The sequence below is a fragment of the Centruroides vittatus genome, unplaced genomic scaffold (genome assembly GCF_030686945.1).
Source record: "Centruroides vittatus isolate TY-2023 unplaced genomic scaffold, ASM3068694v2 contig_883, whole genome shotgun sequence".
Taxonomy (NCBI): Eukaryota; Metazoa; Arthropoda; class Arachnida; order Scorpiones; family Buthidae; genus Centruroides; species Centruroides vittatus.
The window spans coordinates 1,086,296-1,111,333 of record NW_027122575.1 but is presented as its reverse complement, the minus strand read 5'-3'; the positions used below and the strand labels follow the sequence as shown (position 1 = coordinate 1,111,333).

The 25,038-nt window shown below is 27.2% G+C and overlaps 1 protein-coding gene across 8 annotated transcripts in view; it reads left to right on the top strand.

The window, feature by feature from the left end:
• Positions 1-25,038, top strand: part of Ufd4 (ubiquitin fusion-degradation 4-like) — a 166,108-nt gene that overhangs the window by 96,352 nt on the left and 44,718 nt on the right. For all 8 annotated transcript variants that reach the window (XM_067280333.1, XM_067280332.1, XM_067280330.1 and 5 more), the window contains 6 exons: positions 4,018-4,160; positions 4,230-4,373; positions 7,540-7,620; positions 12,673-12,935; positions 13,025-13,199; positions 23,379-23,645. In XM_067280333.1, the coding sequence (XP_067136434.1) occupies positions 4,018-4,160; positions 4,230-4,373; positions 7,540-7,620; positions 12,673-12,935; positions 13,025-13,199; positions 23,379-23,645 (1,073 nt within the window). The remainder of the gene's footprint in view (positions 1-4,017; positions 4,161-4,229; positions 4,374-7,539; positions 7,621-12,672; positions 12,936-13,024; positions 13,200-23,378; positions 23,646-25,038) is intronic.

The window sequence follows — 25,038 nt, the reverse complement described above, 5'->3', positions numbered from 1 at the left end:
ACAATACCTTTTCTTGCGATATATCTAATAATCAGTGGCGTATTTGGAACGTAACGAGCCCTGGGCGAAGACCAGGTAACAATAGTATATTAGTGCTGTTGACCTTTTTTTTTTTCAGGCAGAGAAATTTGTCACCCCGAATGGCACTGATGATAATAGACAGACATCATCTCTCAAAATACAATATCCTTTTTATTTCGCTGTCCATAGCCCAACACGTCTTCAACAGCCATCTTGTATTATCTCGCACGCGTGGGATTGTGGGATCTCTCTTATGACTGGATCTAGTTTCAAGAACTCTCTTGAATTGATCGCGATTAAACCTCGTTTCAGTCAAGAGAGATCGCACCAAGACAGTCCCCGACCTTGCTCACAATCTAGATTGAAATGCTCGGTGCGAACAGTGCGATCTAGTTTAGTAGTGTTACAGAGTATAATACGTATATTTTAATATATTTTTTAAAAGAAACAAAACCACTGAGAAATGTTCCGTGTGTTTAACAAGGTTCGGAAAACTGAACGTTTTAACAACGGGTTCGGGCGACCTGTTTGGAAAACCGAAAATTTTAACAACGGGTTCGGCTGAACCTGTGCAAACCCACTGAATATAACCCCTGCCTACCTATATCTGTGTTGCGTAATTTATGGACAGCCTCGGTGTGTATAAATTTGTTTAATAAACTTTTTACTATATGTTAAAATTTTTACTTGGTAGAAAAAAAAAATATACATTGAAATGACATTTACTAGTTGAGAAAACATATAATCATTATTATGTTATGTATGTAACATAATACATGTTTTTTATATGGAGATATTGTAATATTTTATACTGTTTTTGGTCAGACCTCAGTTAATCTGGATATTCATACAAGTGATTTTTTTAAAAATGAGATTTAAATGCTTCAGTGTTGTGGAGTCGGATGGTTTTGATCAGAGTTGGTAAAATTCTTTTGACTCTGGTGACTCTGACCTGAAAGAAATTTGAAGTAAGAAAAATACTTCTTAATTGATTAGTATCTAAAGAAATTTCTTAGAAAATGGACACTTCAATAAATTTAGACATCAAAATGATATTAACCCATGAAGGCCATTTCATAGCAAAATGTTGTGTATCTCATGCAACATGCTCTGAACTTTCAGAAAACAGCTTTTATCGATTTAAGGCCCCCCAGTGGTCAAGTGAATTAATCCCCCAAACACTTGTAGTTAGTTGTGGGATTGTGCCTGGAAAGTAAATGCTTATGGTATTGCTTTGAAGGGTCAAGCTTTATCTTTACCAAAGAGAAGCTATCAAGAAAAAATATGACTTTCATTTCGGATGCTATAATTTTTACTTGGCGCAATATTTTTTTTTACATCTGAGATGTTTTACTGTAGATATCAATTGTTTTTACTAATTTTACTAATTTTTGACTGTCCTCCTACTAGTTTTGAGTTATATATAACTATTTATTACAGCTTCGATAACATAATTTTATCTTAAAACAGTCAATAGAAAAACAATGAAAAGAGTAAAACCAAGATTAGAATCTAACTTCAACAAACTAAAAGTGGAAGAGAAAACTGCAAAGTGTAATTAAGGATTGTTTCAGCCTATTATTTACTGGTTTAAGTTTAGTCAACCATCGGCAGGAAATTATTTCCATAATAGCCAGAGCAGGAGAAACTATTTTATGGACCAATTTATTATATCATTCATCAAATTGTTATTTTTTATGTTTTATTGCATTTAATTTCTTTATTGCAAATAATTAAATTTAAATCCATTTTTCATAATTAGTTAATAAAAGTGGCTATTAAGATGTAGTGTGTTTCTTTATGTACTCGAAAGTCTTTCTAAGATAAATTCATTATATTCATTTTTTGATTCTCACCATCAATTTTAGTATGACTTTTTTACAGAAATTTTAGATAAAAATATTTGGATACCAAGTGTCATCTTTATTATAAAAGGAATCACAGTGTGACCTTTTAAAAGGGGGTAAGGTCGGAGTAGTACATTGCAAATTTGCTATAGTCAGACTTTTTGTTTGACTCCATCACACTTTATATACTACATATGATAAAAATAAAGGTGAAAATTATATTAAAAAAATATTGGGTTGTTTGGAAAGTTTGTAGCGATTTTTAAGAGAAATAAAAGAAATTGTTTTAAACTAAAAATATACTTTTATTCCATTATGTATGTGCCATTGTTTTTAATGACATGTTGCCATCTATAGGGCAGCTTCATGATACCCTCTTCGTAGAACTTTCCAGTTTTTCCCGCATAAAACTGATTCACGTGGTTTTTGCAAGCTTCCAAAGTATCAAAGTTTTTATCATGAAGGGAATTTTGTAGAGAATGGAACAAATGATAGTTTGACGGGGCAAGGTTGGGTGAGTAAGGGGGGTGGGGTAAAACATCCCAGCCTAGTTCCAATAATTTTTGGCGTGTTCGTAAAGACGTGTGAGGTTTGGCATTATCTTGGTGAAACACAATGCCTTTTCTATTGGCCAGTTTCGGACGTTTTTCTTTAATTGCCATGTTCAGCTTATCCAATTGGGAACAATACTTATCAGAATCAATTGTTTGATTCTGTGGAAGCAGCTCGTAGTACAGGATTCCTTTCCAATCCCACCAGACAGTGAGCATGACCTTCTTTGGATGAAGACCAGCCTTTGGAATTTTTAATGGTGATTCATTTTTCTTACCTCATGATCATTTTCGGCTGATGATGTTATAAATGATCCACTTTTCATCACCTGTCACTAAACGCTTCAGAAAAGGGTCATTTTCATTTCGTCTTTCAAGAGAATCACAAATGGAGATGCAATCCAGTAAGTTTTTTTCCGTTAAGTCGTGAGATATCCAAATGTCATAACGATTCACATATCCGAGCTTCTTTAGATGTTGAAATACAGTACTGTTTGATGACTTCACTATGTCTGCAATCTCTAGAGTTGTGTAATGAGGGTTTTCATCCAATAATGCTTTGATCTGGTTCTCTTCAATAGCAGGAGGTCTTTCTGAGCAAGGAGCATCCTCAAGGCTGAAATTACCCGTTTTAAATTTTGCATACCACTTTCGAACAGTTGATTCTGATACAGCACTCCCACCATAAACATCACATATCTTTTTTGCTGTTTGTACAGCATTTTTGCCTTTATGAAAAAAGAAAAGAAACAAGTGTCGATAATGCATGTTGTTCGCATCCATTTTTTGCAATGAGACAAATTAAACGCTATTTGAATAATCTTAACGGTTTTTTGTAACGGACACGTCTCAAGGTCATTTATCGTAATATTCATTGGTTTGTACAATTCTAATCATTTTTGCGCCAATCGGTGTCTCAACTGTCAGCTATCAAAAATCGCTACGAACTTTCCGAACAACCCAATAATAAATTAATTAATGTTCTTGTTTTTTATTTTCACAAAGAACAGGATCAGGCTCAATTGTCACACTAATTTTGTCTTTGATTTATTTTCCTTTCTTTTCAGCAGATAGCATATGAATGTAGTGTAGTGGATATCAGTATTGCAATTTGCACAGAAGTTACATGGTTTATGCTATCTTAGTGCAATGAAATTGCCTATGTAGATACTTAGCTTTAAAGTAAAAATTACTTTGACTGAGAAATCTGATAAATCATATTCATTAGTTTGAATGCTGCTTATGGTTTAGAGTTCAATAGACACTAATGACTGAGTTCAAGGCTACCATCAAAATTCGGGTATTACACAGTAGTAAAAATTTTAATAAGAAATTTGATAGATGATGATGATAATTTTTTCTGAATGTGTAATAGAGTTCTAAACACAATTGAAATTTTGAAAATATAAGGGAAAAACTAATCATATTGTATAAAACGATAATTTTATTTTTATTCATAAACTAAAATTATAGAAGAAAACAGCTGACAAAACTGTCTTAGTACAGCCTGTATATTGTTATTTAAAAGTAATAGTTTTTAAACTTCTAATGTTCTTATTTTTTTTGAAATAATAATTTCCTTTATTGCAAATATTTAGGTTGCAAAGCAATGGTATGACTGTGATAGATCGACATTTGCATTCGTAAAAAAACTTAAAGAAACTGATGTTCATCTTACTTTTACTCATCAACATGATTTTGATGAAAATGGAATTATGTATTGGATTGGAACAAATGGAAGGTTTGAATTTAATTATTAAGTAGGGAAAAATTATTTATTTATTTTTTAATAATATGATTTTTGTTGAAGGACTGTTTCTGAATGGGTTAACCCTGCACAAGTTGGACTAGTAGTTGTCATGTCATCAGAAGGAAAAAATTTACCTTACGGTAGATTAGAAGATATATTAAACAGAGATTCTTTGGCACTGAATTGTCACACAAATGATGATAAGTAAGTTATCTTTAACTGAGGCAATTAAAATTTGTATTTTATTAATATACATTACGGATAATATTTGTTATAATTAATTTGAAAAGAATGTGAAAATATACTGGTTGTCAAAAGTTAAGAGAGAATTTATTTTTTAAACTGAAAAATGTTTTTATGTATAAAGTACGGTATTTGTATATTAAAATTTAATTAAAATACAGTAAGACCCTGCATAATGCAGGGGATACGTTCGTAGACGACAAAATGCTAAATGAAACAGCATTAAACAAGGTCAGTAACACAAAGTAAATAGGAAAAGGGGAACACGTGACCAAAAATAAACAGATTTTACTTTAATTTTAAGTTATTTTTATATTAATTTGCATAATAATGTGTGTTAAATGACTTGTAAACATGTGCACACAGAAATGTAAAGTTCATTTTTTGTGATGAAGGTCCTGGCTCTTCTGAAATTCTTGATTTTTTGAGATAGTTGTGTAGTTTCATTTGTTGCTTTTTTTTCTTAAGTAAATGTCAATAGCAGGAGATCATACCCGAAATACCTCGTCCTGCTTTTGCACTCCTTTCAAATTCTGGATCATTCTCTACAATTTGATCAACGATCAAATTGTATTTAATCGTTACCAAACTTTTACTAAGGAAATCTGCAGAAAAATTCTTTGGGTTTGGAATCTCTATTTTCCAGTTCTACACGAATTCCTTGTTCTGCTAGTTCTTGAAGGTGGTTGTTGGTAAGGCTTTCAACAGAAACCTGCAGTAACTCCTCAGTATCCTGCTCATCTACATCTCCTAGTCCTGCGGTACTGATTAGGTTGACAATTTGGTCAACCTAACAATACAGCGATAGGCTCTTCTCATTGAGAATTCTTGGACACCTCCAGACATAACTTCTTCCACACTTCGTTCTTGCCAAGCAAAGTCAATATTGCCTATGGCATCCACAATGTTATATTTTTTCCAAAATTGCACCATACATACAGAGATTTACGGGAAGTACAGCACTACAATGAATTGCTACCTTTTGCTGATTGGTTCATGTTTGGGAATAATTGTATTATATTATATACAAATTGATGAAATGCCATGATAATTTGAATCAGCCTAAATTTGGGGCTTTTTTTTAAGGCTTCGAGCAGACAGCGTTATATTGAATCAGCTTTAAGCAGGGTCTTACTCTATGTCAAAAATTAATTGTCTATTGTGCAAAACTGTACTGTAACTATAACTGTATACAAAATAGTTCATTAGCATGGCTTAGAAAATATTATTGGGATTTTTACCTTGAAAAAAAGATTTTATTTTAAATCTAATTATTTTTTCATAAGTATTTTTAATTTCAATATTACCAATAATATATATGGTTACTAAAAATGTATTTGATGTTCTAGAACTTACGAAGATGTTAAATGATTAAGTTAACAAAAGCACTTGATTCATTAATAAAATTTTATTTATTGGGGGAAAGCACAAAATTGCCTAGTCGAACTTATCATACAGGAACACATGTTGCAAAGAGAATAGATTTTATTATTTAACACACATTATTTCTGTACAAAGTAGTAGAAATGCATTTTGGGCTATTTGCCCCTTGTCAGTTCTTTTTTGTACAAATATAAATTCTGCATAATAAAATACATTAAGTTTAATGTTTATTTATATTACACATGCAAAACCCAGAGAAAGAAATGAAAATTACTTGAATCAATATTTATTTGTGATTCCTGGATAAGTGGTGTAGAATTACAATCAAAATATGAAAGAACGAAAACAAGTGGAACTAAAATTGAATAATTAAAATAAATGCTATTAAAAAGGGTAAAAGTGTTTGATAAGTTTGACAGCAATTTTATGCTTTTCCTTCCATTGAACATAGAAAGAACAAGAAGCAATTAAGTATTAAAATTTTGTTTGTTTTCTGAAACTGTGCTGTACTATTTGTTGAGTATTAAACACAAGATCATGTTATTAATTAAACACATGGCTTCCTTCCCATCTTTATTTAATTGATACAGTACTTCTACATGTTTCAGGCTTTTGGCCCCTCATCAGTCAACTAAACAAGAAAGAATATATACAGTATTTGAAATATTATATTTTACAAGTAATTTGTACAAAAATAATCTAAAACACATGTATATAATTCAAACGTACCATTAAACACGCTATGGCACTTGTACACCACGAGTTTGCATTTTACAAACTAGCAGAATGAGGTGACTGCATCAACACCATAAAATTCACGTACATCTTATTAAAGTAATAGAACAATATATAAAAATATAAACTGATTTATGGGTATTTAGCAAGTATTGAGTCATACTGTTAAACAGATGCAATATATTCCCATCTTCCTATCGAAGTTAATGGATATACTTGGCTGAGTTCTTTCAAACATTTACTTTGGCACATTACAAGGTCAAAAAAATATTAAAATTTAATTTAAGTGTATAAATCATGAAATAGTTCAGGTTAACTTTTTAATCTCTCTAGACTTCCACTAGTGATGAGAAGTTAAAAAATGTATCAATGATCAAACAAAAGTCTGGCAGTTCTTCTGATTGTAAAATTGGTTTGTTGTTACTATTTTCATGTTTAAGTTCAAATACGATAATTAGTACCAGATGAAAGAAAAACCATTTAAACTATAATTGGAATATCTTTCTGAAATTCTTTCATAAACTGTCTTATATTTTAATAGTATAGAATTATTTTAAGTGAAGTTAAGTGAACTATTTCTATTAAGTTAAATGTATGTTTAATTTTTAGAAAAATCTTTGTTGAATTTATATAGTTTATTTTTCTCCCTCTATCTAAACTTACCATATTATGATATAAAAAAGATCATTATTTGTTATTCCACAATACACCAGATTAATTGTAATTATTTTGTACATTTACTTACATAATTAATTAATATGTAAATAAATTGACTTGTGTTTTGTTGAACTGTTATAAATAATACATGGATTAGAAAAATACAAAAGTTTTACATATAATATTAAATTACTTACATTTTATAACTATAGATAATAAATTTTAAATAGTATATTTAAAATTTATTATCCATATTTAATAAGTAAATTATTTTAAATAATTATTTCATTTTAGTCATTAATATATTATGTTATCCAATAACAATTCTAATATATCTTACAATATACTTCAGAAGAGCCTGGTTTGCTATTGATTTGGGATTATGGCTGATACCAAGTTGTTATACTTTACGTCATGCTAGAGGATATGGAAGGTATTCAACTTATTTTATTTATTTATTTATTTATTTTTTTATCAATTTGACTTGCTGCATTCAAAATTTTTCTTTAATAATCATCATAAGTTCAGATTTTAGGATTGTATGGTAGTATTTTTTAATTTTTTCATATTAGCTACAACTTAAAAATTGATTTAAACTAATGCACATACAAAACAATTGCAAAATACAAAAAGTTTATGTAAAAATTAGTTGACAAGATGATAAATTGAGATAATATCAGTTTATAAATTCTTGTTTGTATTTTTGCAAAAAATAATTAATAAATATAAATAGAAATTCTATATATATTTTAAAAAAATAAATGATAATTTTATTTCTATTCAGTAGATAATACAAGTAAATTTTTTAGATATAAATATTATAGGTATTTGGTTAAAATTTTTAAAATTTTTTCCATGAGTTGCTTCATTTCAAACTAAAAGTTATTTTTGTGATAGATAAAATAATTCTTATATTTAATACTGAATGTCTTTAAATAAATGCTAATGTAATAAATTTTAAGCTACAAAACAACCAAGATTTAAATTACGGATCAAGTTTATGCATGACAAATTAATGTAATTACAGTTAATTATTAGCAATTTTTATAAATTTCATTTAAAATCATTATAGGAAATAAAGGTGGATAGAACTTGTAAAAAAAATGTTTGCAACTTAAGAAATCTATATATACAGAATACACTATGGCAAAATCTATTTCCAGTTTGCTAAAGTACTTGAGTATGAATTACATTTACGTTTGATACACAATTTTGGTGCTTAATGTATATGAGCCCTATTGCATCTATTTTACTGTTTAATTTCATTTAAAATAATTCAGGCCTCGGAGTCACTCACTTTTCTCACCTTTCAGGTCATTTCCACGTGCTTAATTAAGATGTGGGACTAATCAAAAATAATTTTAAAGCCAAATGATCTGCCGAATTATCGGACTATCGGACTAGAATTTCCTGGAAAAAATATTTGGCCCTAAGCGGAATTCAAAACCGCAACTTCCGCTTAGTGTTAAAGGAATCAAAAATTTTTTTACATACTTGTACATCTTAGCCCAGGATTAATATTAAATTCTAAAATGAATTTCTTAAGGTAATACAAACAATGTTTGAGTCCTTATCCTTACATCCTTTATTTCAACTTTGGAATAAAGGATGTAAGGATAAGGACTCAAACATTGTTTGTATTACCTTAAGAAATTCATTTTAGAAAATTTTTTTTCACGTATATAAAAAGTCATGCACTTAAAAAAATCCCTCTCGTTACAAATTCAGAAGCTAATATTAAGTAAGGTTATGTACTCATGCCATATTAGCCAAAATCTAGTTTATAGTTGCATTTCTATTTATGGGGATTAAAAATAAGTATTTTAAGCATCCCTGCATTTTTGGCTGTTTTCTAAGAAAATCCCTAAAATCCTTTTGTAGGGGAAAATATTACGCTGAGGGATTAATCTCTCAAGCTGATAACACTGTTGACATTTCTAAATTTAAAATATATTATAATTATTAAAACTAACAAGAGATAGTGGCGTAACCTCCTACCTTTGGACAAATTATTTTGTTTCTGACCATTTAATTGTTCTTGTTATAGCCCAATATTTTGGCAGATCATTTGGTTTTAATTAACAATTGGGCTATGGCATTGTCATTTCACAAGAGCTTTTTTACTTTATTTATCTTTAAATAATTTCCATAAATGTGAGTTAAATAGAATAAAGTTATTTTAATGATTTCATAGAATATTGTTAATGTTTAATCACATCTATATATTCCTAGATATATGTTTAAATTGACTAAAAGTATAATTATTCCATATAGTAAGCATTATTTTCATAAAATATGTGATTACTTTATTTGTGAAATATCCATTTATTAATCTCTTCTCTTATGCCGATTATAATTGTGCGTTAATTGAGAGACTAAAAAAGTAAATGAAAATGTTTAATTCATATTTACACATCAAATCTTTTAATTTATTTGATAAATTTTAAGTGTTGTAAAAAGTAAAACACGTTACTGCTTGTGGGAAAAATTTTCATACACTTCCCAAAAGTTTAACAACATTGTAACGATGTTACTTTTTATATATCTGCAGGAAAAAGTTCCTTGTTAACTATGAAATCATTAGTAAAATGTTATTTTACTTATACTGTTTGGCAATGCTGATATGGAATGGGGATTTTCAATTTCATGCTGTGCACTTCCTCCTGATAGAGAGTGAATATTGGAAAGAGTGCTTAAACCAGAAGAAAGTGAAATACACGTGACAGGCCAAGTTTTGTTAAAAGCAGCAAACAAAAAACAAAAAAAACTGGAGAAGGCCATTAACAGCAAAGAACATGAAAGTACGGGCAGCACATGTAATACTTTTGAACACTTTTAACACTAATAAGCAAGAGGAGCCAAAAAAGAAAGAAGCTGAAAATATCCAGAATAATCAGAATGAAAGAACATCATTTTTTGTTACTGATTATTTACAGATGCCAAAGATTTTAAGTATTCGTGGTTTACTAGAAATACAGTAGCTCCTTGTTATATTGCGCTTGTCGGGAGACAAAGAAAAAGTGCGATATAACCGAGTACTAAAAATTCTGGGCTTCTACTAAACAGATTATAAATGCTATGCAATCTCTATCCTCTATTCTTTCATCAGCAAGTGTTTTTGATATAAGATAAGCTTAGTTTTTCAATACTGAACTTTATTCTTGGTTATATCGTATTAATTGACGTTTACGTAAGCATCAATGCCACCAATGCCCATTTAGCATTGTTTCTTTAACAATGACATTTAAAGACAATACCGTTAATATAAAAACAAAATATCAGTTACAATTTTATTATACAGTACTATATTTCACAATAAATCACTTATTAAAAATTTGTGTAATTTATGTTTTTCAATAAAAATTATAAATGCTGTAATTGAAAATTTTGAAAAATAAATATGGAACATATTATAGAACCATCAAAACTTATAAAATTACAGAGAGTAAAAATTCTCTAAAAAGCAAAATAAAGTTACTACTGTATGAAAACTTTCAGTTCAGAATTAAAGAAATTTTTTTTTTTACACATTATGTGGTGAATTCGAAATTTCATATGTTTATGTGAATTGAAGCAATATTGTCAATTCACATAAAGGTGTGAAATTTTTAATTCACAAAAACTTGTAAATGAGGAGAAGGTACTTAAAACTAATAAATAAACAATTTTTAATATCAAAAGGAAACAAATGACAATTAATATGTCTACCTGTTTTGAATATTTAGATCTTGACAAATTTATTGTTTCATCTTCAGTGGTAGTTTCAAGGACAATGGTAGAAATAAAATACCATATTTTGTTGGAAATAGAAATTCAATGGCAAATTAGTAATTTAAAATTTATTGATACGAGTGCTGTTAAAATTTGGAGGACCAAAAAAGCGCAATATATCCGAATCCACAATATAACTAGTGGCTACTGAATTACAGTATATACAGAAATTTCTAAAATGTATTTAGCCATAACAGAATAAAAAGGAGGGGGGGGAAAACAACTTTTACTGGTATTTTGCTGAGTTTTTCATCCATGTTTTCACTTTGTTTTGTCACTATTGCACTCACTTTTTACTCACTGTTTGTGTATTTCAACTCACTTTTCTCAGTTTTCAGAGGGAAAATGGCACTCCTAGGCCTGATAATTAGAAGTGAAAATATGCTCAATTTCATTCTTGCAATAGTGACCCTCCTCCCTGCCATTCTGGCATTTATACTGGACAGGGCCAGTATGAAAATGCTTCTAAAAATAACGTTTCAAGTTGACATTGTAAATTAAATTTTAATCTAGAAGGACTGATGTCATTTGTTTCAAATAAAATGACACCTATTTCTTACATGTAGGAAAAAAAGAAGTTTGTAGACATTTGAACAAAATTTTGTTGTATACTGAAATATTATGTCATGCTAATAAATTTTATATAAATAAATTTATTTGTTTCTTTATTTTTTCTATTGTAATTTAACAAAAATTCTTACAGCAAATAGTTTGTTGAGAACAACTAGTCATTAAGATTACTTGATAACCATTATTATTATTACAACAGTTTTTAGAATCATTTACTTTAGTACATAGATGATTCTGAATGGTTGTTTGTTATGCATGTTTTTTGTTAATATCATGCCAGTTTGTGAATTTATTTACTATATATGGATGTCAGTGGATTAAGTTTATTGATTTAATTGTAATATCTTACTATGTCTTAGCTGATATGCATAATAATATATCTTAACTTAAATCTTAATATCTAATAAATTTAAGATATAAATAATAATAATATGATGATGATTTAAATCATTGTACTCATATGGTCCTACAATAATAAATTATAAGTTCAAGTGAGTATCTAAAAATTTAATGATTAGTATTGTTTCTAATTTCATCGGCAATTTTTATAATTACTGTTACAATAAGAATGATTATATTTAAATCCCTATATAGTGTGAGATAATTGTCTATCTATCCTCTCTTGTAATTTATATTTTTTCAGTCACATTGTGCTCACTTTCACATTACTTTTTTCCAGCCATTTTCAGCTTACTGAAAGTTTGCATTTCTGCTTGTATAATTAGATGTGATTCCACTTTTATATTTTTGTTTTATAATAAAAATTTTTCTATTTTTTGATGTTAACATTCTTATATAAAAGTTTGATATACTTACTATACATTTTGTTCTCATATTTCCTTTAGCAAGAAATTGAATAGTATTAATTTTGCTAAATATATTTTATGATAAGCAATATTGAGAATAATGTGTTATTTTTTGTATTATCTTTGGGAAAAGTTATTTCATGTTAAGAAGCACTTAAATTCGAGATTTTATTTTTTAAATGGGTAATTTTTGTATTTATTTATATTTATTATTATTATTATTAAGAACATATTCTTATTAAAAGAAAGAGACTAAAGAAATAATTTTCAAGTCTAAATAGATGACTAAATTTTATTGCTATTAAATTATTTACATGCTCTAAATTTATTTATCATAGATCAGCTCTTAGGAATTGGTTATTTCAAGTTTCAAAGGATGGCGTAAATTGGACAACACTTTATACACATACTGATGATTGTTCTTTGAATGAACCTGGATCTACAGCATCATGGCCTTTAGAAACACCTTCAGAAGAAACCCAAGGTTGGAGACATATACGTTTACAACAAACAGGGAAAAATGCAAGTGGACAGACACATTATATGTCTCTCTCAGGTTTTGAAATTTATGGCACAATTACTGGTGTTTGTGATGATATAGGTAAAAATGAAAATCTGAATTATAGAAATATATGAAAATCTCTGTTTTTCTTATTATTATTATTGGGTAATTTTACAATACATATTCAGGTAAGACGGCAAAAGAGGCAGAAGCGAATTTGAGGCGACAAAGAAGAATAATTAAACAACAAATAAGACACATGATTGTGGGGGCTAGAGTTATCCGAGGACCAGATTGGAAATGGCGGGATCAAGATGGTAACCCTGCAGGTGAAGGAACAATTACTGGAGAATTACACAATGGTATATAGGTATCTGCTTAAAATGTCAATTTATGTAGATGAGGGTTGGGAATCTGTCAGCTTAAATTTCTAAGTAAATATATATCATTGGCATTTATATTTATTTTAAAAAAAAAACAAAAATTATTTTTTATTTATATAAAAATTATAGCTTTGAAATTAATGCAGTTAAAAAAATTTGATTTTACGTTTTATTTTTGAAAAAATATTAATTTAAACGTAAAATCAGATAAAATAAATAAATACGTAAATTGGCTGTATTTTTATTTGTTTCTGGTACCTTCTCTATCAGGACTGTTCTTAGAATATGAAAAATATTAAATATGCTTTTTAAATATTATTTTAACAATATCAAATAGTATTAAAAATAACATAACACAAGTAAAATAATTTTAAAATTTTAAGAATTTTTAAAATATTCTCTTCCTATGTTAAATTTAAAATTGATGTAATATTTTTATTTATATAACTCAAAGAATAAAAGCAATGAAATGAAAGATGGTTCCAGATATTTTAAAATATTTTCAAATAAACTTCTACTCACCATTTAGACAATTGACTTTCTATCTATAGATAATTTATAATTTTAATATATATAATAATAAAGTTACAGAGAAAATTATTATTTCTTTGTAATAATTAGTAAAGATTAGCTTATTTCTAAGAACTTAAATGATTTTATCTCTTAAATGGTTTTGCACTCTTTACTTCAGAATTCTTATAGTTTACAGATTATTATTAAATTACAAAATTCTTGAAGCAAAATTAGTATTTGTCCATTATCAATCATTAATGTTCTATAGAAGAAGTTTCATGAAGTTACTATAAATATTTTTCTATAAATACAAATATAAAGAATAATGGCAGTGTAACTATATGATAAATTAACCTATGCAGGGGTCACATTGTCTGTCATAAAATTCACAATTTGCAAAAATTCTATTTATCTGGTGATTGGAGTGGCAAATAGCTGCAGAGCAGTCTGCAAAAAAAAAAAAAAAATCCAGCAACAAGAGTTGCATAACTTTCCTAGCTGTTATAAGTTCATAAAAAAAAAATATTAAGCAAAAATAAAAATGTTTGTAGTGCCATCTGTTATCAGATTTTGTTATAAAACTTTTTTATATTTTTAATTACTATAAAATAGCAAAGAGCTTAATTTTGAGAGTAGGGATGAGTTTTATGAAAAAGTGTAAATGTTAACGAATAAAATCTTCATTAAGTCCTACCCCTCTCAAGATAAATGATCCCCCTCTATCTTTCCATCCTCTTGACCTTTTACCACCAAAATTTAATAGCATCAATGCAACATACAATTTTGAATGCTGTTGCCAGGAAAGTTACACAATTCATTGCTGGATTTTTTTCAGTTACAAATATCATCTTAATTAGAACAATTAAAACAGAATATTATATTTTGATTTTGTTCAAATTTATTATTCAAAATTTATAAATAAATAATTTTAATATTTCTAAAATAAATTGTAGCTAAAAAGATTATTTCAGAGGCTAAAAATGTTTATTAGCTGATAGGCAGTAAAACAAAAAATAAAGAATAGAATCTTAATTAAATTGTGAAAATTTGTTGTTCTGATAAGACAATAGTTATTTATAATGTATTACAAATAACTATTGTTATATTTTATATAAAAATACAGTAAAATCCCAACATTGTGACCACCAATAGCAAAGGTTTTCTGAGCAAAAGTGGTCTTTATGACGGGTTTCATCGTAAATATTATACAGACTTTTTACTGTTTCCATTATATAAATAAATGGTCATTTATTGTTTTAATTATAATGTCATTGTTTAGTTCTTTATCACTTTTTAAGTTTTAAGATTCTGAAGTTGAAGAGCAGGAATTTTTGAAAATATTAATGAATAAAATGTATAGACTTATAGTAAGAAACTGTTGTTTTGATAATTTGATTGTTATATAACAGGATAAAAAATAGCAATATCAAAATTCTTTTTATTATTTATATTTTTATCTAAATTAGCTGATGAATTTATACTAATAATTGACTTAATAATACAACTTTAAAAAATTTTCTAATGGATAATATAAGTTTATTTGAAAATATTTAAGATTAAAACTCATCTTTATTATAACATAAATTCTTTCTATCCTTTTTTGTTTTATTTCAGTTCTATTTTATTGTATAATGAAATCTGAGTTTAGCAGATTCTTTGCTATTATTGTCCTAAATGGACCAAGTGTCAGCTTGATTGTGTCTGCTAAACCCAGGTTCTACTAGAAATAATACTAACTTAACAGTATATTTTGTCTTCTTTAATTATACTTTACTAGAAAATGTATAAACTAAATAAAAATGTGTTTTTATAATGAACAGAATACTGAGCATTTTAAATTGAGTTAATTACAGTATAAAACTTTTAAATAGACAAAATTCCAAAAATCTGATTAAGTTAGGATTTAATTTCTGTTTTATTTAGAAATTAGTTTTACTACCAAATAGTAATGGAAGTTGGATCACTTACAGAAGACAAAATATATATTGGATATCATCTATACAGGAAAATATGTCAGATTGATTTGGTTTTGTTTCAAAATTATGTTTCTTCTGTGTGTTAAATAGCAGATAGATACTTTATTTTAGAAACATATAATGTTGATGAACAGCACAACATTGTTAAATTTTTCTTGGCAAACTAGCTTTGTTAATATTAATGTTAAGAAAATTACTTTATTTTCTGTTTTTCTGTAAATTGTTTCCTGAAACATTAGGAATGGGCATTCTATTAGGTAATAAAATAAATGAATGTCATTTTTTATTTTGATGAATAAAATAATTTTATTTATCAAAATATTCACTTTCACATTCAATTATGCTTTCTCAGGAGAGCAGTTTGAAAATACTATTTTTACAAATGATTTGAATGACTCCAGAAAAAATTATCCTTTCTGTTTAGTGGATTTTGAGTATTTGAGTACTCTAAGTATTTGATCATATGTATGTGTACATATGATCAAATACTTAGAGTAAGATGAATATTAACCCCTTTCTTCTTAAGCAAGCTGATACCGTTGATACATGATATCATGAACTCAAAGCATTTTCACAATTATAATGCAATGAATTATGTTTTTGATATAAAACTATATATTTTTTTCACCATAGTAATTTCTATTTTTTTAATAAAATCTGTCAAATAAATTCTTTTTCTTCTCTCCTTCTCTTTCAAGAAACATTTAAGAAGTTGGAAACTAATAATGATTGTAGTTATTTGAATACTTTTGCATTTACATTAGAAATGCAGTTTTGATGAAGAAATAGAAATTTTCCATTCTTTGCTATTATTATTATTAATGATTTTCATCTTTTCTAATTTTCATTAGAATCTCAGATTTTGCATTATAGACAATCTTCAACTTTTGGATGTGATGCATTCCTATCAATGCATACAGAAGTTGAATTCCTGCAAGTCTAACAATAGAGTTATATATTATAAAAGGTATTCCAAGAGTGCTTAAGAAAAAATTTACTGAATCTTATTATGGTAGGAAAGTTTTACTTTTTTTACAGTGAATATAATTCAATGCTTAAAATATTATTTAGAACATTAAATCCATGGAGTAAACAGAAAATTGATAATAAACATTAATTTTCTCAATAGTTTTTATGTTGCTAAAATTAAAACTGTCACAAAGCACCACTACATAATGCTTGAAATTTCTCAATTGAAAATTATGAAAGTCCAAATTTGGCATACAGAAAGTGATTTAGAAGTATAAAATTATAATGTACAAAAGAGCAAGTTGTCTGAAAGTCAGACTGCCTGTAATTTTTTCATCAGCTTGAAATGACATTGAAGTCTATGGTGACTATAACTTAGTTGCCACATAAGTTAGTAAATTTGCATTATTTTTGTCATTAGGTTGTACAAAGTAGCAATTTATTGTAATTTTTTTTTTGTTGTTGTTGATGAATTTGTTTAGAATAATCTTAAATTAAAACATTGAAATAAATAATTTCCAAAAATATAAGACAAAAATATTGAATTTCACAAACTTATGAATGAGTTCCTTCTATTACTAAAAGCAAAGACTCAAGTCTGTTTTTAGTAGTAGAAGAATTCAAAAAAATTGGACATCATGAAATTAGTATGAGGGCTATCTAGAAAGTGAAAATGCAAATACATTAAGATTTTATTCAAAATCTTAATGTATTTGTATCTTCACTTTCTTAAATTTTGAGAAAAATTTAATAACAAATAAACTTAGTTATCTTTTCAACTAAATTATTTGTTGTTGAGACATTTGTTAATATAAAACCCAGTTTCCTAATTATAAACTCATTTAGTGACTTCATTTCTCACATCTTCATCTTCACCAAACTTCATACTAGCTAGATGGTTCTTTAAATACAAAAACAGATAGAAATTGCTTGGAGCAATGTCAGGGCTATGAGTTGGATTGTCTGAAGTTTCCCAATTGAATCTCTACAATAGCTGCTTAGTGACTTATGCAGTATTATTTTTATTAAAAACGATATACAAATAATAATTAAAAAGACGAAACATTAGTTTTTTTTAAAATTTCTCACAGGAATTGTATCCTATAAGAAAGTTCATGGCACAATAATGTTTCATAACATACTGGATTATAAAATTACCAAATTTAGGCTGCAAATTTATTACCAAAAAATAATAATAATAATAATAATAATAGTGCTTAGATTGGAAATAATGTGTAAAAATTCAATATTGTGTCTATAACTAAAAGTAAAACAAATTTTTAATAAGAAAATGGAAGATTTGTCAGTGATATGCATTACCAATGAGTTGTATATCACAGTTGCATGCATTATAAATTTGATGTGCATCACTGATTGGTGTCATCAGATGAAAATCAAGAATTCAAATAATCTTACTGTTTCTATTCATACTTATTTTCTATAGTCTGTAACTATCTCTGATTAAATTTGAAGCAATTGAAACTATAATAAATTTACATAATATTTCCCAACCTTCAACATCTTTACAGTATTTTAAGAAAACTTTACTATAATTTTTTTTCTATTTAATTTTAAACTTTATTAACTTAATATTATTTTATTAAATTTTTTTTCCTAATAATTGTTTTAATCTTCAACCTTTTAAATGATAACATTTACATCTAGCATTAATCATATTGAAGATATTATGCAGGAAGGAGGATGTGCATACCAGATCTGATCTTTAAATATTTATACTATGCTATAATATATATATATCTATATACTATTTTCTTACTTTTGTGTTTTGTCCTTTTAGTACATATTGTGTTGTGGTGTGTTGTAATGCATGTTAACTCTGTCTTGTGTGGTAAAGGAAATTACTGCCAAAGTGCTATTGAACAAATTAGAACCATGTCATATCTTAGATTTACTTTATTTCCAAATAATTAAGAACTTCACTAACATGTCTTGTTTACAAAAATAAGTTTACTAAATTAGTTGTGTAATTTGTTTGACTCTGATCAGAAGATGCATTTCAGAAATCTTTGTTCAATTGCATTTCTTCAAAATGCCAATAGTTACATCATGTGAATTCTATACATACATAAATGCAATTTGAATTACGTATATTGAATGATTAATTTAAGTGTACAACAATATTTTACATTATGAATTTTATCTATTTACTCATACATAGTAGACTGCGACCCACTTACAAAAAATGCTGAAAATGATAATCATTACATTCCAAACATTTATCCACATGTTTAACCATATTCTGGGATTTTTTTTTGACATTTCAAGTGTAATTTTTTTATTGTAGCAGTAATTTTTGCTTTTAGTTTATCTAGTTGTGGTGAATGTTTCCCTTTAGAAGCCCATAGGAAGTAGTTCAGACTTGAAAGTTTGTGGGATTATAGTTGCTACAATCCCCTAGAAATTATCCTTTTTTGAAAAACTTCTGAATGAAAGCTATCATAGAGCAAGCATAATGTCAAGTTGCATTATCCTGTTGTAACTAACAGTTTCTCTTGTCAGCCTTCAAAAGAATCTACTTATCAACTCAAACGAAACCAAGTTTTGTTGAAAAAGAAAATCTTGTCTAAAACTGATATATTACTACATAGAAAGTTTTTAAATCACTGACTAACCACAAAGGATTGACTATTATCAATCCTTTGCTGATAGTTACTTTCAGTTAGTCAATGGAACACTTGAACATGATATGGATAAAATTCAAAAGTTTCCTAACACTGCATAATACCTACCACCAGGTGGTGATAAGATAATAGTAACAAGAAACCTGACTGTCTTCAGTTCTTGAGAAAGAGAAATGAGTGTTACAGACATCTTGATATGGCTTGGATTACTATATCATGTTAAAGAATTGGATTGATAAAGTAAGATGTTATAAAAGAAATACCAGTAGAATACTGAAACAATGTCTGAATAGGAAAATAGAATGCAGTTTCTCCCATATTCACTCCAAGAACATTTTGAATGTTGTTCTAATTTAGATAGTTGATTACTCTTCGGTTCATTCATTCTTTGAGAAAAATGTTATGTACCAATGTGAAGAAATTAATTGTTTGATAAACTTATGCAAGAAAAATATTTATCTAGAGTTTGTTAGTTGCAGATTGCCTTACAAGTTTGAAGTTGCTAGTGTTTTAAATTTGCAATCTGTGAAAAAATGTTGCCATCAAAGATATTATTTGAGTTGAATAAATAAAATTGTTCAATTGTATTTTTGAATTTTGAAAATCTAAAACTTTAACAATTTTACATTTAGATAGATTGCTTGGTGTAGTATATCCTAAAAATCCTTTGTGACAATAAAATCTAAGCAATCCAATTCATATGCAGATTAAAAAGTTCCTAAAATGACAAAAATTGACCAATTCTCTATAGACTTTACTTGTAGACTGTTGCTGAAGTCCTGAGTTTTAATCCTTCCTGTAGATTAAAAAAAAATAAATAAATAAATAAATTATAAAAATTTTGAAATAATTATTTAAATTTATAAAATACTGAAAATGAATATTTTGTAATTATGAATTACATTAATGAATGTAATTTGAGAATGGATACTAGGAGCAGTTGTATACAGCTTTCTAGCCAACATATGGTTTGTAAGTGGGCAAGCCATTTTTATAGAATCAGGACTCGGTCTCATTGGTTAATGATATTTGAATTTAAGCCTTTTCTAAAGGTGCTTATTAATCAATAAATTACATAAACACTTGTTGATATGATTTATAGATTAGAAAATTATTAACTTTTGTGATTCCAATTTTTTTAATGGTAACCTAATTTAACATTGATGTCAATGTCTTCTTAGAGCTGTTTTATTTATTTTACTTCCATGACCTTAGAACTTTCATATGAATTTCTGGAGAAGAGTATTAGAGCATAAAAGCATAGGAAGTTCCTTTTTTTTTGTTTTTTAGTCCATTGAAAATAATTTATACTTTTCAATGCTTTGGAGTTATTTTGTAAGGTTTTCTTATGGTATGAAGTAATGAATATTTGGATGAAGAATTTTGGCAAAAAAATATTAAGTGAGGTTTATTTAATCTCGTAGATAGTATATACTGATAGTTTTGTTTGTTTCTAGATTTAAATGTTCTTTTTCAAATTTCTTAATTCTTAACACCAACTTGTTGTTATTTTTAACAATAATTTTATCTCTGAAAACAGATCAAACATGCTGTTATATAAGTTCTGCCAAGATTACATTGGTAATATGCATCATTGTTAACACTAAAGACATTATGCATCATTTACATGTGCATAATTGACTTTCCATATTTGTTAATCAGCTTTATAAATACAGTTGCTATTAATGGAAATGCATTTGGTAAGTAAATATTGTGCTACATTCATTTTTACTTTTCTAGTTCTGTTATATATAACAGATGGAAAGTATGGCAGTCAGTCAAAAAATGATGCCCAAGACTTTTACATTTTTGGACTTGGGAGCTTTGAAACATCAAGAAATGTAAAAAAAAAAAGCAAGCATTTTTGTCTGTGGATGTTAGTGTGTGTGGGGGGTATACAATTTTGTTCATTCTGTTTGAAGCTTAATAACTCCTGTACTTTTTGTCAAAAATATCTGAAATTTTTCAAGGAGGTTTGTGTATTGGTGGATTGAATCAATACTATTAAATTTGGGTGATAAAAGGTCAAGGGGATGGAGAGATAGATGGTGTCATGTATATCTTGAGTAGGGTCAGACTTAATGACTATTTTACTCATTATTAGCATTTACAATTTTTTATGAAAAGTAATCCCTATCCTCAAAATTAAGCTTTTTATCATTTTATAATAGTTAAAAATAGGTTATTTTATTTAAAAATTCATTTTTATAACAGATGGCATTATATGCAGTTTTAAATGTTGGTGGTTTAGTTAAGCATTGCTGGATTTTTAATTTATGATTGCATAAATCAGACATATCTAGTCCATCGTAAAAAAATTAATAAATTTTAAAATATTGATTTTTCTTTTTTTTTTTTTTAAATTATAAATTTAAAGTTTTTGAACTGTTTACAAAACTTCCTTGTTGATCTAAAAATACAGACATTTCCAACTTTTGGACATGATACATTCTTTAAAAAATTACAAAAGTTGAACAATATAATTGTATGCTAATGGAGTTTCATTTTCAGAAAGCTAAAATAATAATCATAAAATCATTTAAAATAGGAAAATTTTACTTTTTTTATGATATGTTAGAACACACAAAACATTAAAACACCAGATTAAACAGAAAGTTAACTTTCACAAATGATATTGATGTTACTGAAACAAAAACTGGCAAAAAGTGCCATTGGATGATGCTTGAAGTCTTTTTCTGTCAGCTAAAAATGTATGTTACAAAAGAAAAATTTGGCCTATGAAAAAACTATATGTATAAAGTAACATATATGAAAGAATCAGTTGTATGAAAATTGTATGTTTGAAAGTCAAGATCTGCCAGTACATATATTGTAATTAAAAATTAACATTAAATATAAATATTGTACTAAATAATTTATTATAGTATTTGTATATGTTAATTTTTAATTACAATATATATACTGACAGATTTTGCATACTATCTCTTCATTTTCAAAAACTTTATATTTACTATAATATAAAATTTCATATTTATAATCTCTTGTCTTTGAATAACATTGAATTCACTTTACTTTGGAATATTTTATTCATTATATTGTTACATTTTCTTTTACTTATATAGATATTTTTAAAAATTTTTAATCTTTAAAATTATGTAAAAATGTATTATATTTTTTATTATACATGTTAACTAGAATCAGAATAAAAATCTAATTTACATTAAATAATGATTATCTGACGCTGAAATAGACTATGATATATAAAATCACAAATAGTATAGATGTAATGACATTAATTACTGCTATATCATGGACATTCATTCCACATTACATTTGTATATATTGTGCATAAAAAGTCCACTTGAATTTTATTATTGGGTTGTTTTACATAGCTTTTGTCATTTATCTTTCAATAATGATAGAGTATAGAGTACAGATATTTATATTTAATTGCTGTTTTTTTTAATTTTGAAATATAAGTTTTGTAGAAACAAACAAAATAGTTTGATGTCAAATGAATTTATTTTGATTAAATGTTTTTTGAGATATTTCACATCTCATTTTTAGATTGAATGCTTAGAAGAAACAGATTTACAAATTTGAATAACTTATAACAGATTCAAATGTAAATTTTGTTTCACATTAAAATTTCATAGCATTCACAATATAAATCATTAAAAAATTTTGTAAATATCACAATTTTTGTTGATTGATTTTACTAATTTTGACTTATATAATAAACTTTCAAGTTTATTAAAGTAGTATATCACAGTAACTATTTAATCACATAAAATGGAATTTGTATGATTAAGAAAAAGAAGAAAACTATAAAATTTTTTAAAGTATAAATTAGCAAAATTTTTGTGATCTTAAGATTAATGTGAATTGTTAATACTTATGATTTTGTTTTGTGAGATTTATTATCTCTGTTTGTTTGTTTGTTTTCCAATAAAATATAATTAAAATTATCATTATTGCAATGAATAAATTTTATATATTTATTAAAATTTTAATTATTAAATTAAATTTATAAATTATTTATTTAAATAAAACCAGTTATTTTAAAATTAAATTATAATTTTAAAATATTTTTCAGGGCTGGATAGATGTAACGTGGGATCACGGTGGTTCAAATTCATATCGTATGGGAGCAGAAGGAAAATATGATTTGAAACTGGCTACTGGATATGATCCTGAAACTCATATAGTATCAAGCAACATTAATACTTCCACTACACAAATGCAGAATTCAAATACTTCTATACTTGGCACTCCAACAACTGTAGGATCAATAGGTAGTTCTATTAAAGCTGCTAAAACTGTAACAACTGATAGTGCTTCTGCAAAAGGAAGTGTATCTAGCAGGTAATCATGCAATGAAATTTGAATGAAAATGTAATTTTATTTACAATACAACTAATTAAATATTAGCATTCTTAAAAATATAGTTTATTAATTAATCTTTAAACATTTACAATATACGTATGTATGTTTATAGTGTTTTTTTACAAAATTGCATGTTAATACATAGAAATTTAATGCTATTATACTTTAAGAGATTTGGATATGTAAAATTTTTGTTTTGTAAAGATTTGACTTAACACATTTATAAATTACAAATACAGTTGTTATATACCATGCCAACACAAGTGTTATAATTACACGTTAATTATTTTTATAATAATAATTCTGTTGCTAGTCATTTTCATGTTGAAATGACAGAGCTCGGTAGTTAAATGAATTATAAAGATAAGCTGGTGGGACATAAGCTTTCAGTAAAAACTCTCATGACAGTAAGGTGTATGGAGAGAAATGAATCAAAGAGTGACTCACAAGCAACATATTGTTCAGAGTATGTGGCTGCTAAACATTATCTGTTTCTCACATTGGTCAGCTAATTATAAACACCTGTGTTTAGGTTCATAAGCACATCCACTTCTGTGGAGGAAACAAGAATGGTTGTTATACATTTACAGTATGATTGGTTTGCTCTTTAGTTCAGTTCAGTTATATACAAAGATGAAGCAAGCTGGATTAAGGAGGTAGAAAATATGCACACTACATTAATTATGCCTTGTGTAAAAGTAAATATACATATCATTCAAAACTCAGTGTGAATACATAATTGGAACACATTTAGTGCAGACATTTACAATTTCTGAGACAAAAAATTTATCTCTCTTCCCCAGGAACTAGCCAAACATTTTAAACATACAATCAGTAATCCACAAGATATGCCAAAATTTCAGGGCATCTATGAAACTCAAAAATGACAATACCAGAGACCCTAAACAATATAGATAAACAAAACAAAGACTAACAAAAGAATACAACAGATTAAACTCAATACTTCCAACACAGCTGAATGCAAGACACATTAAAGTAAGCAACATATGTCATTTCCTATTCACATATTCATTTGAAATTATACATTGGACACACATACAACTTGAACAACTCCAAAGAAAAACAAAAAATGTTAACAAAACAACAAACATTGTCCTAAGTCATTCATAGAAAGTCTGTCTCTTCTTTGTAAAGAGAGGACAAGACCTCACAGATATTAATCTTCACTACAAACAAATACAGGCACTGCAAGGTTTTCTACAAAATTTAAGAAACATCACAATTAGACAAAGCAGTAACACTGGAAGTCAAAAACAGTATATCATTAAACCTACACAACACTGACATGGATCTAACATAGTACACAAGAGACACAGCATCAGGCACTTCTGGATCCAGAAGGAACTGCGTG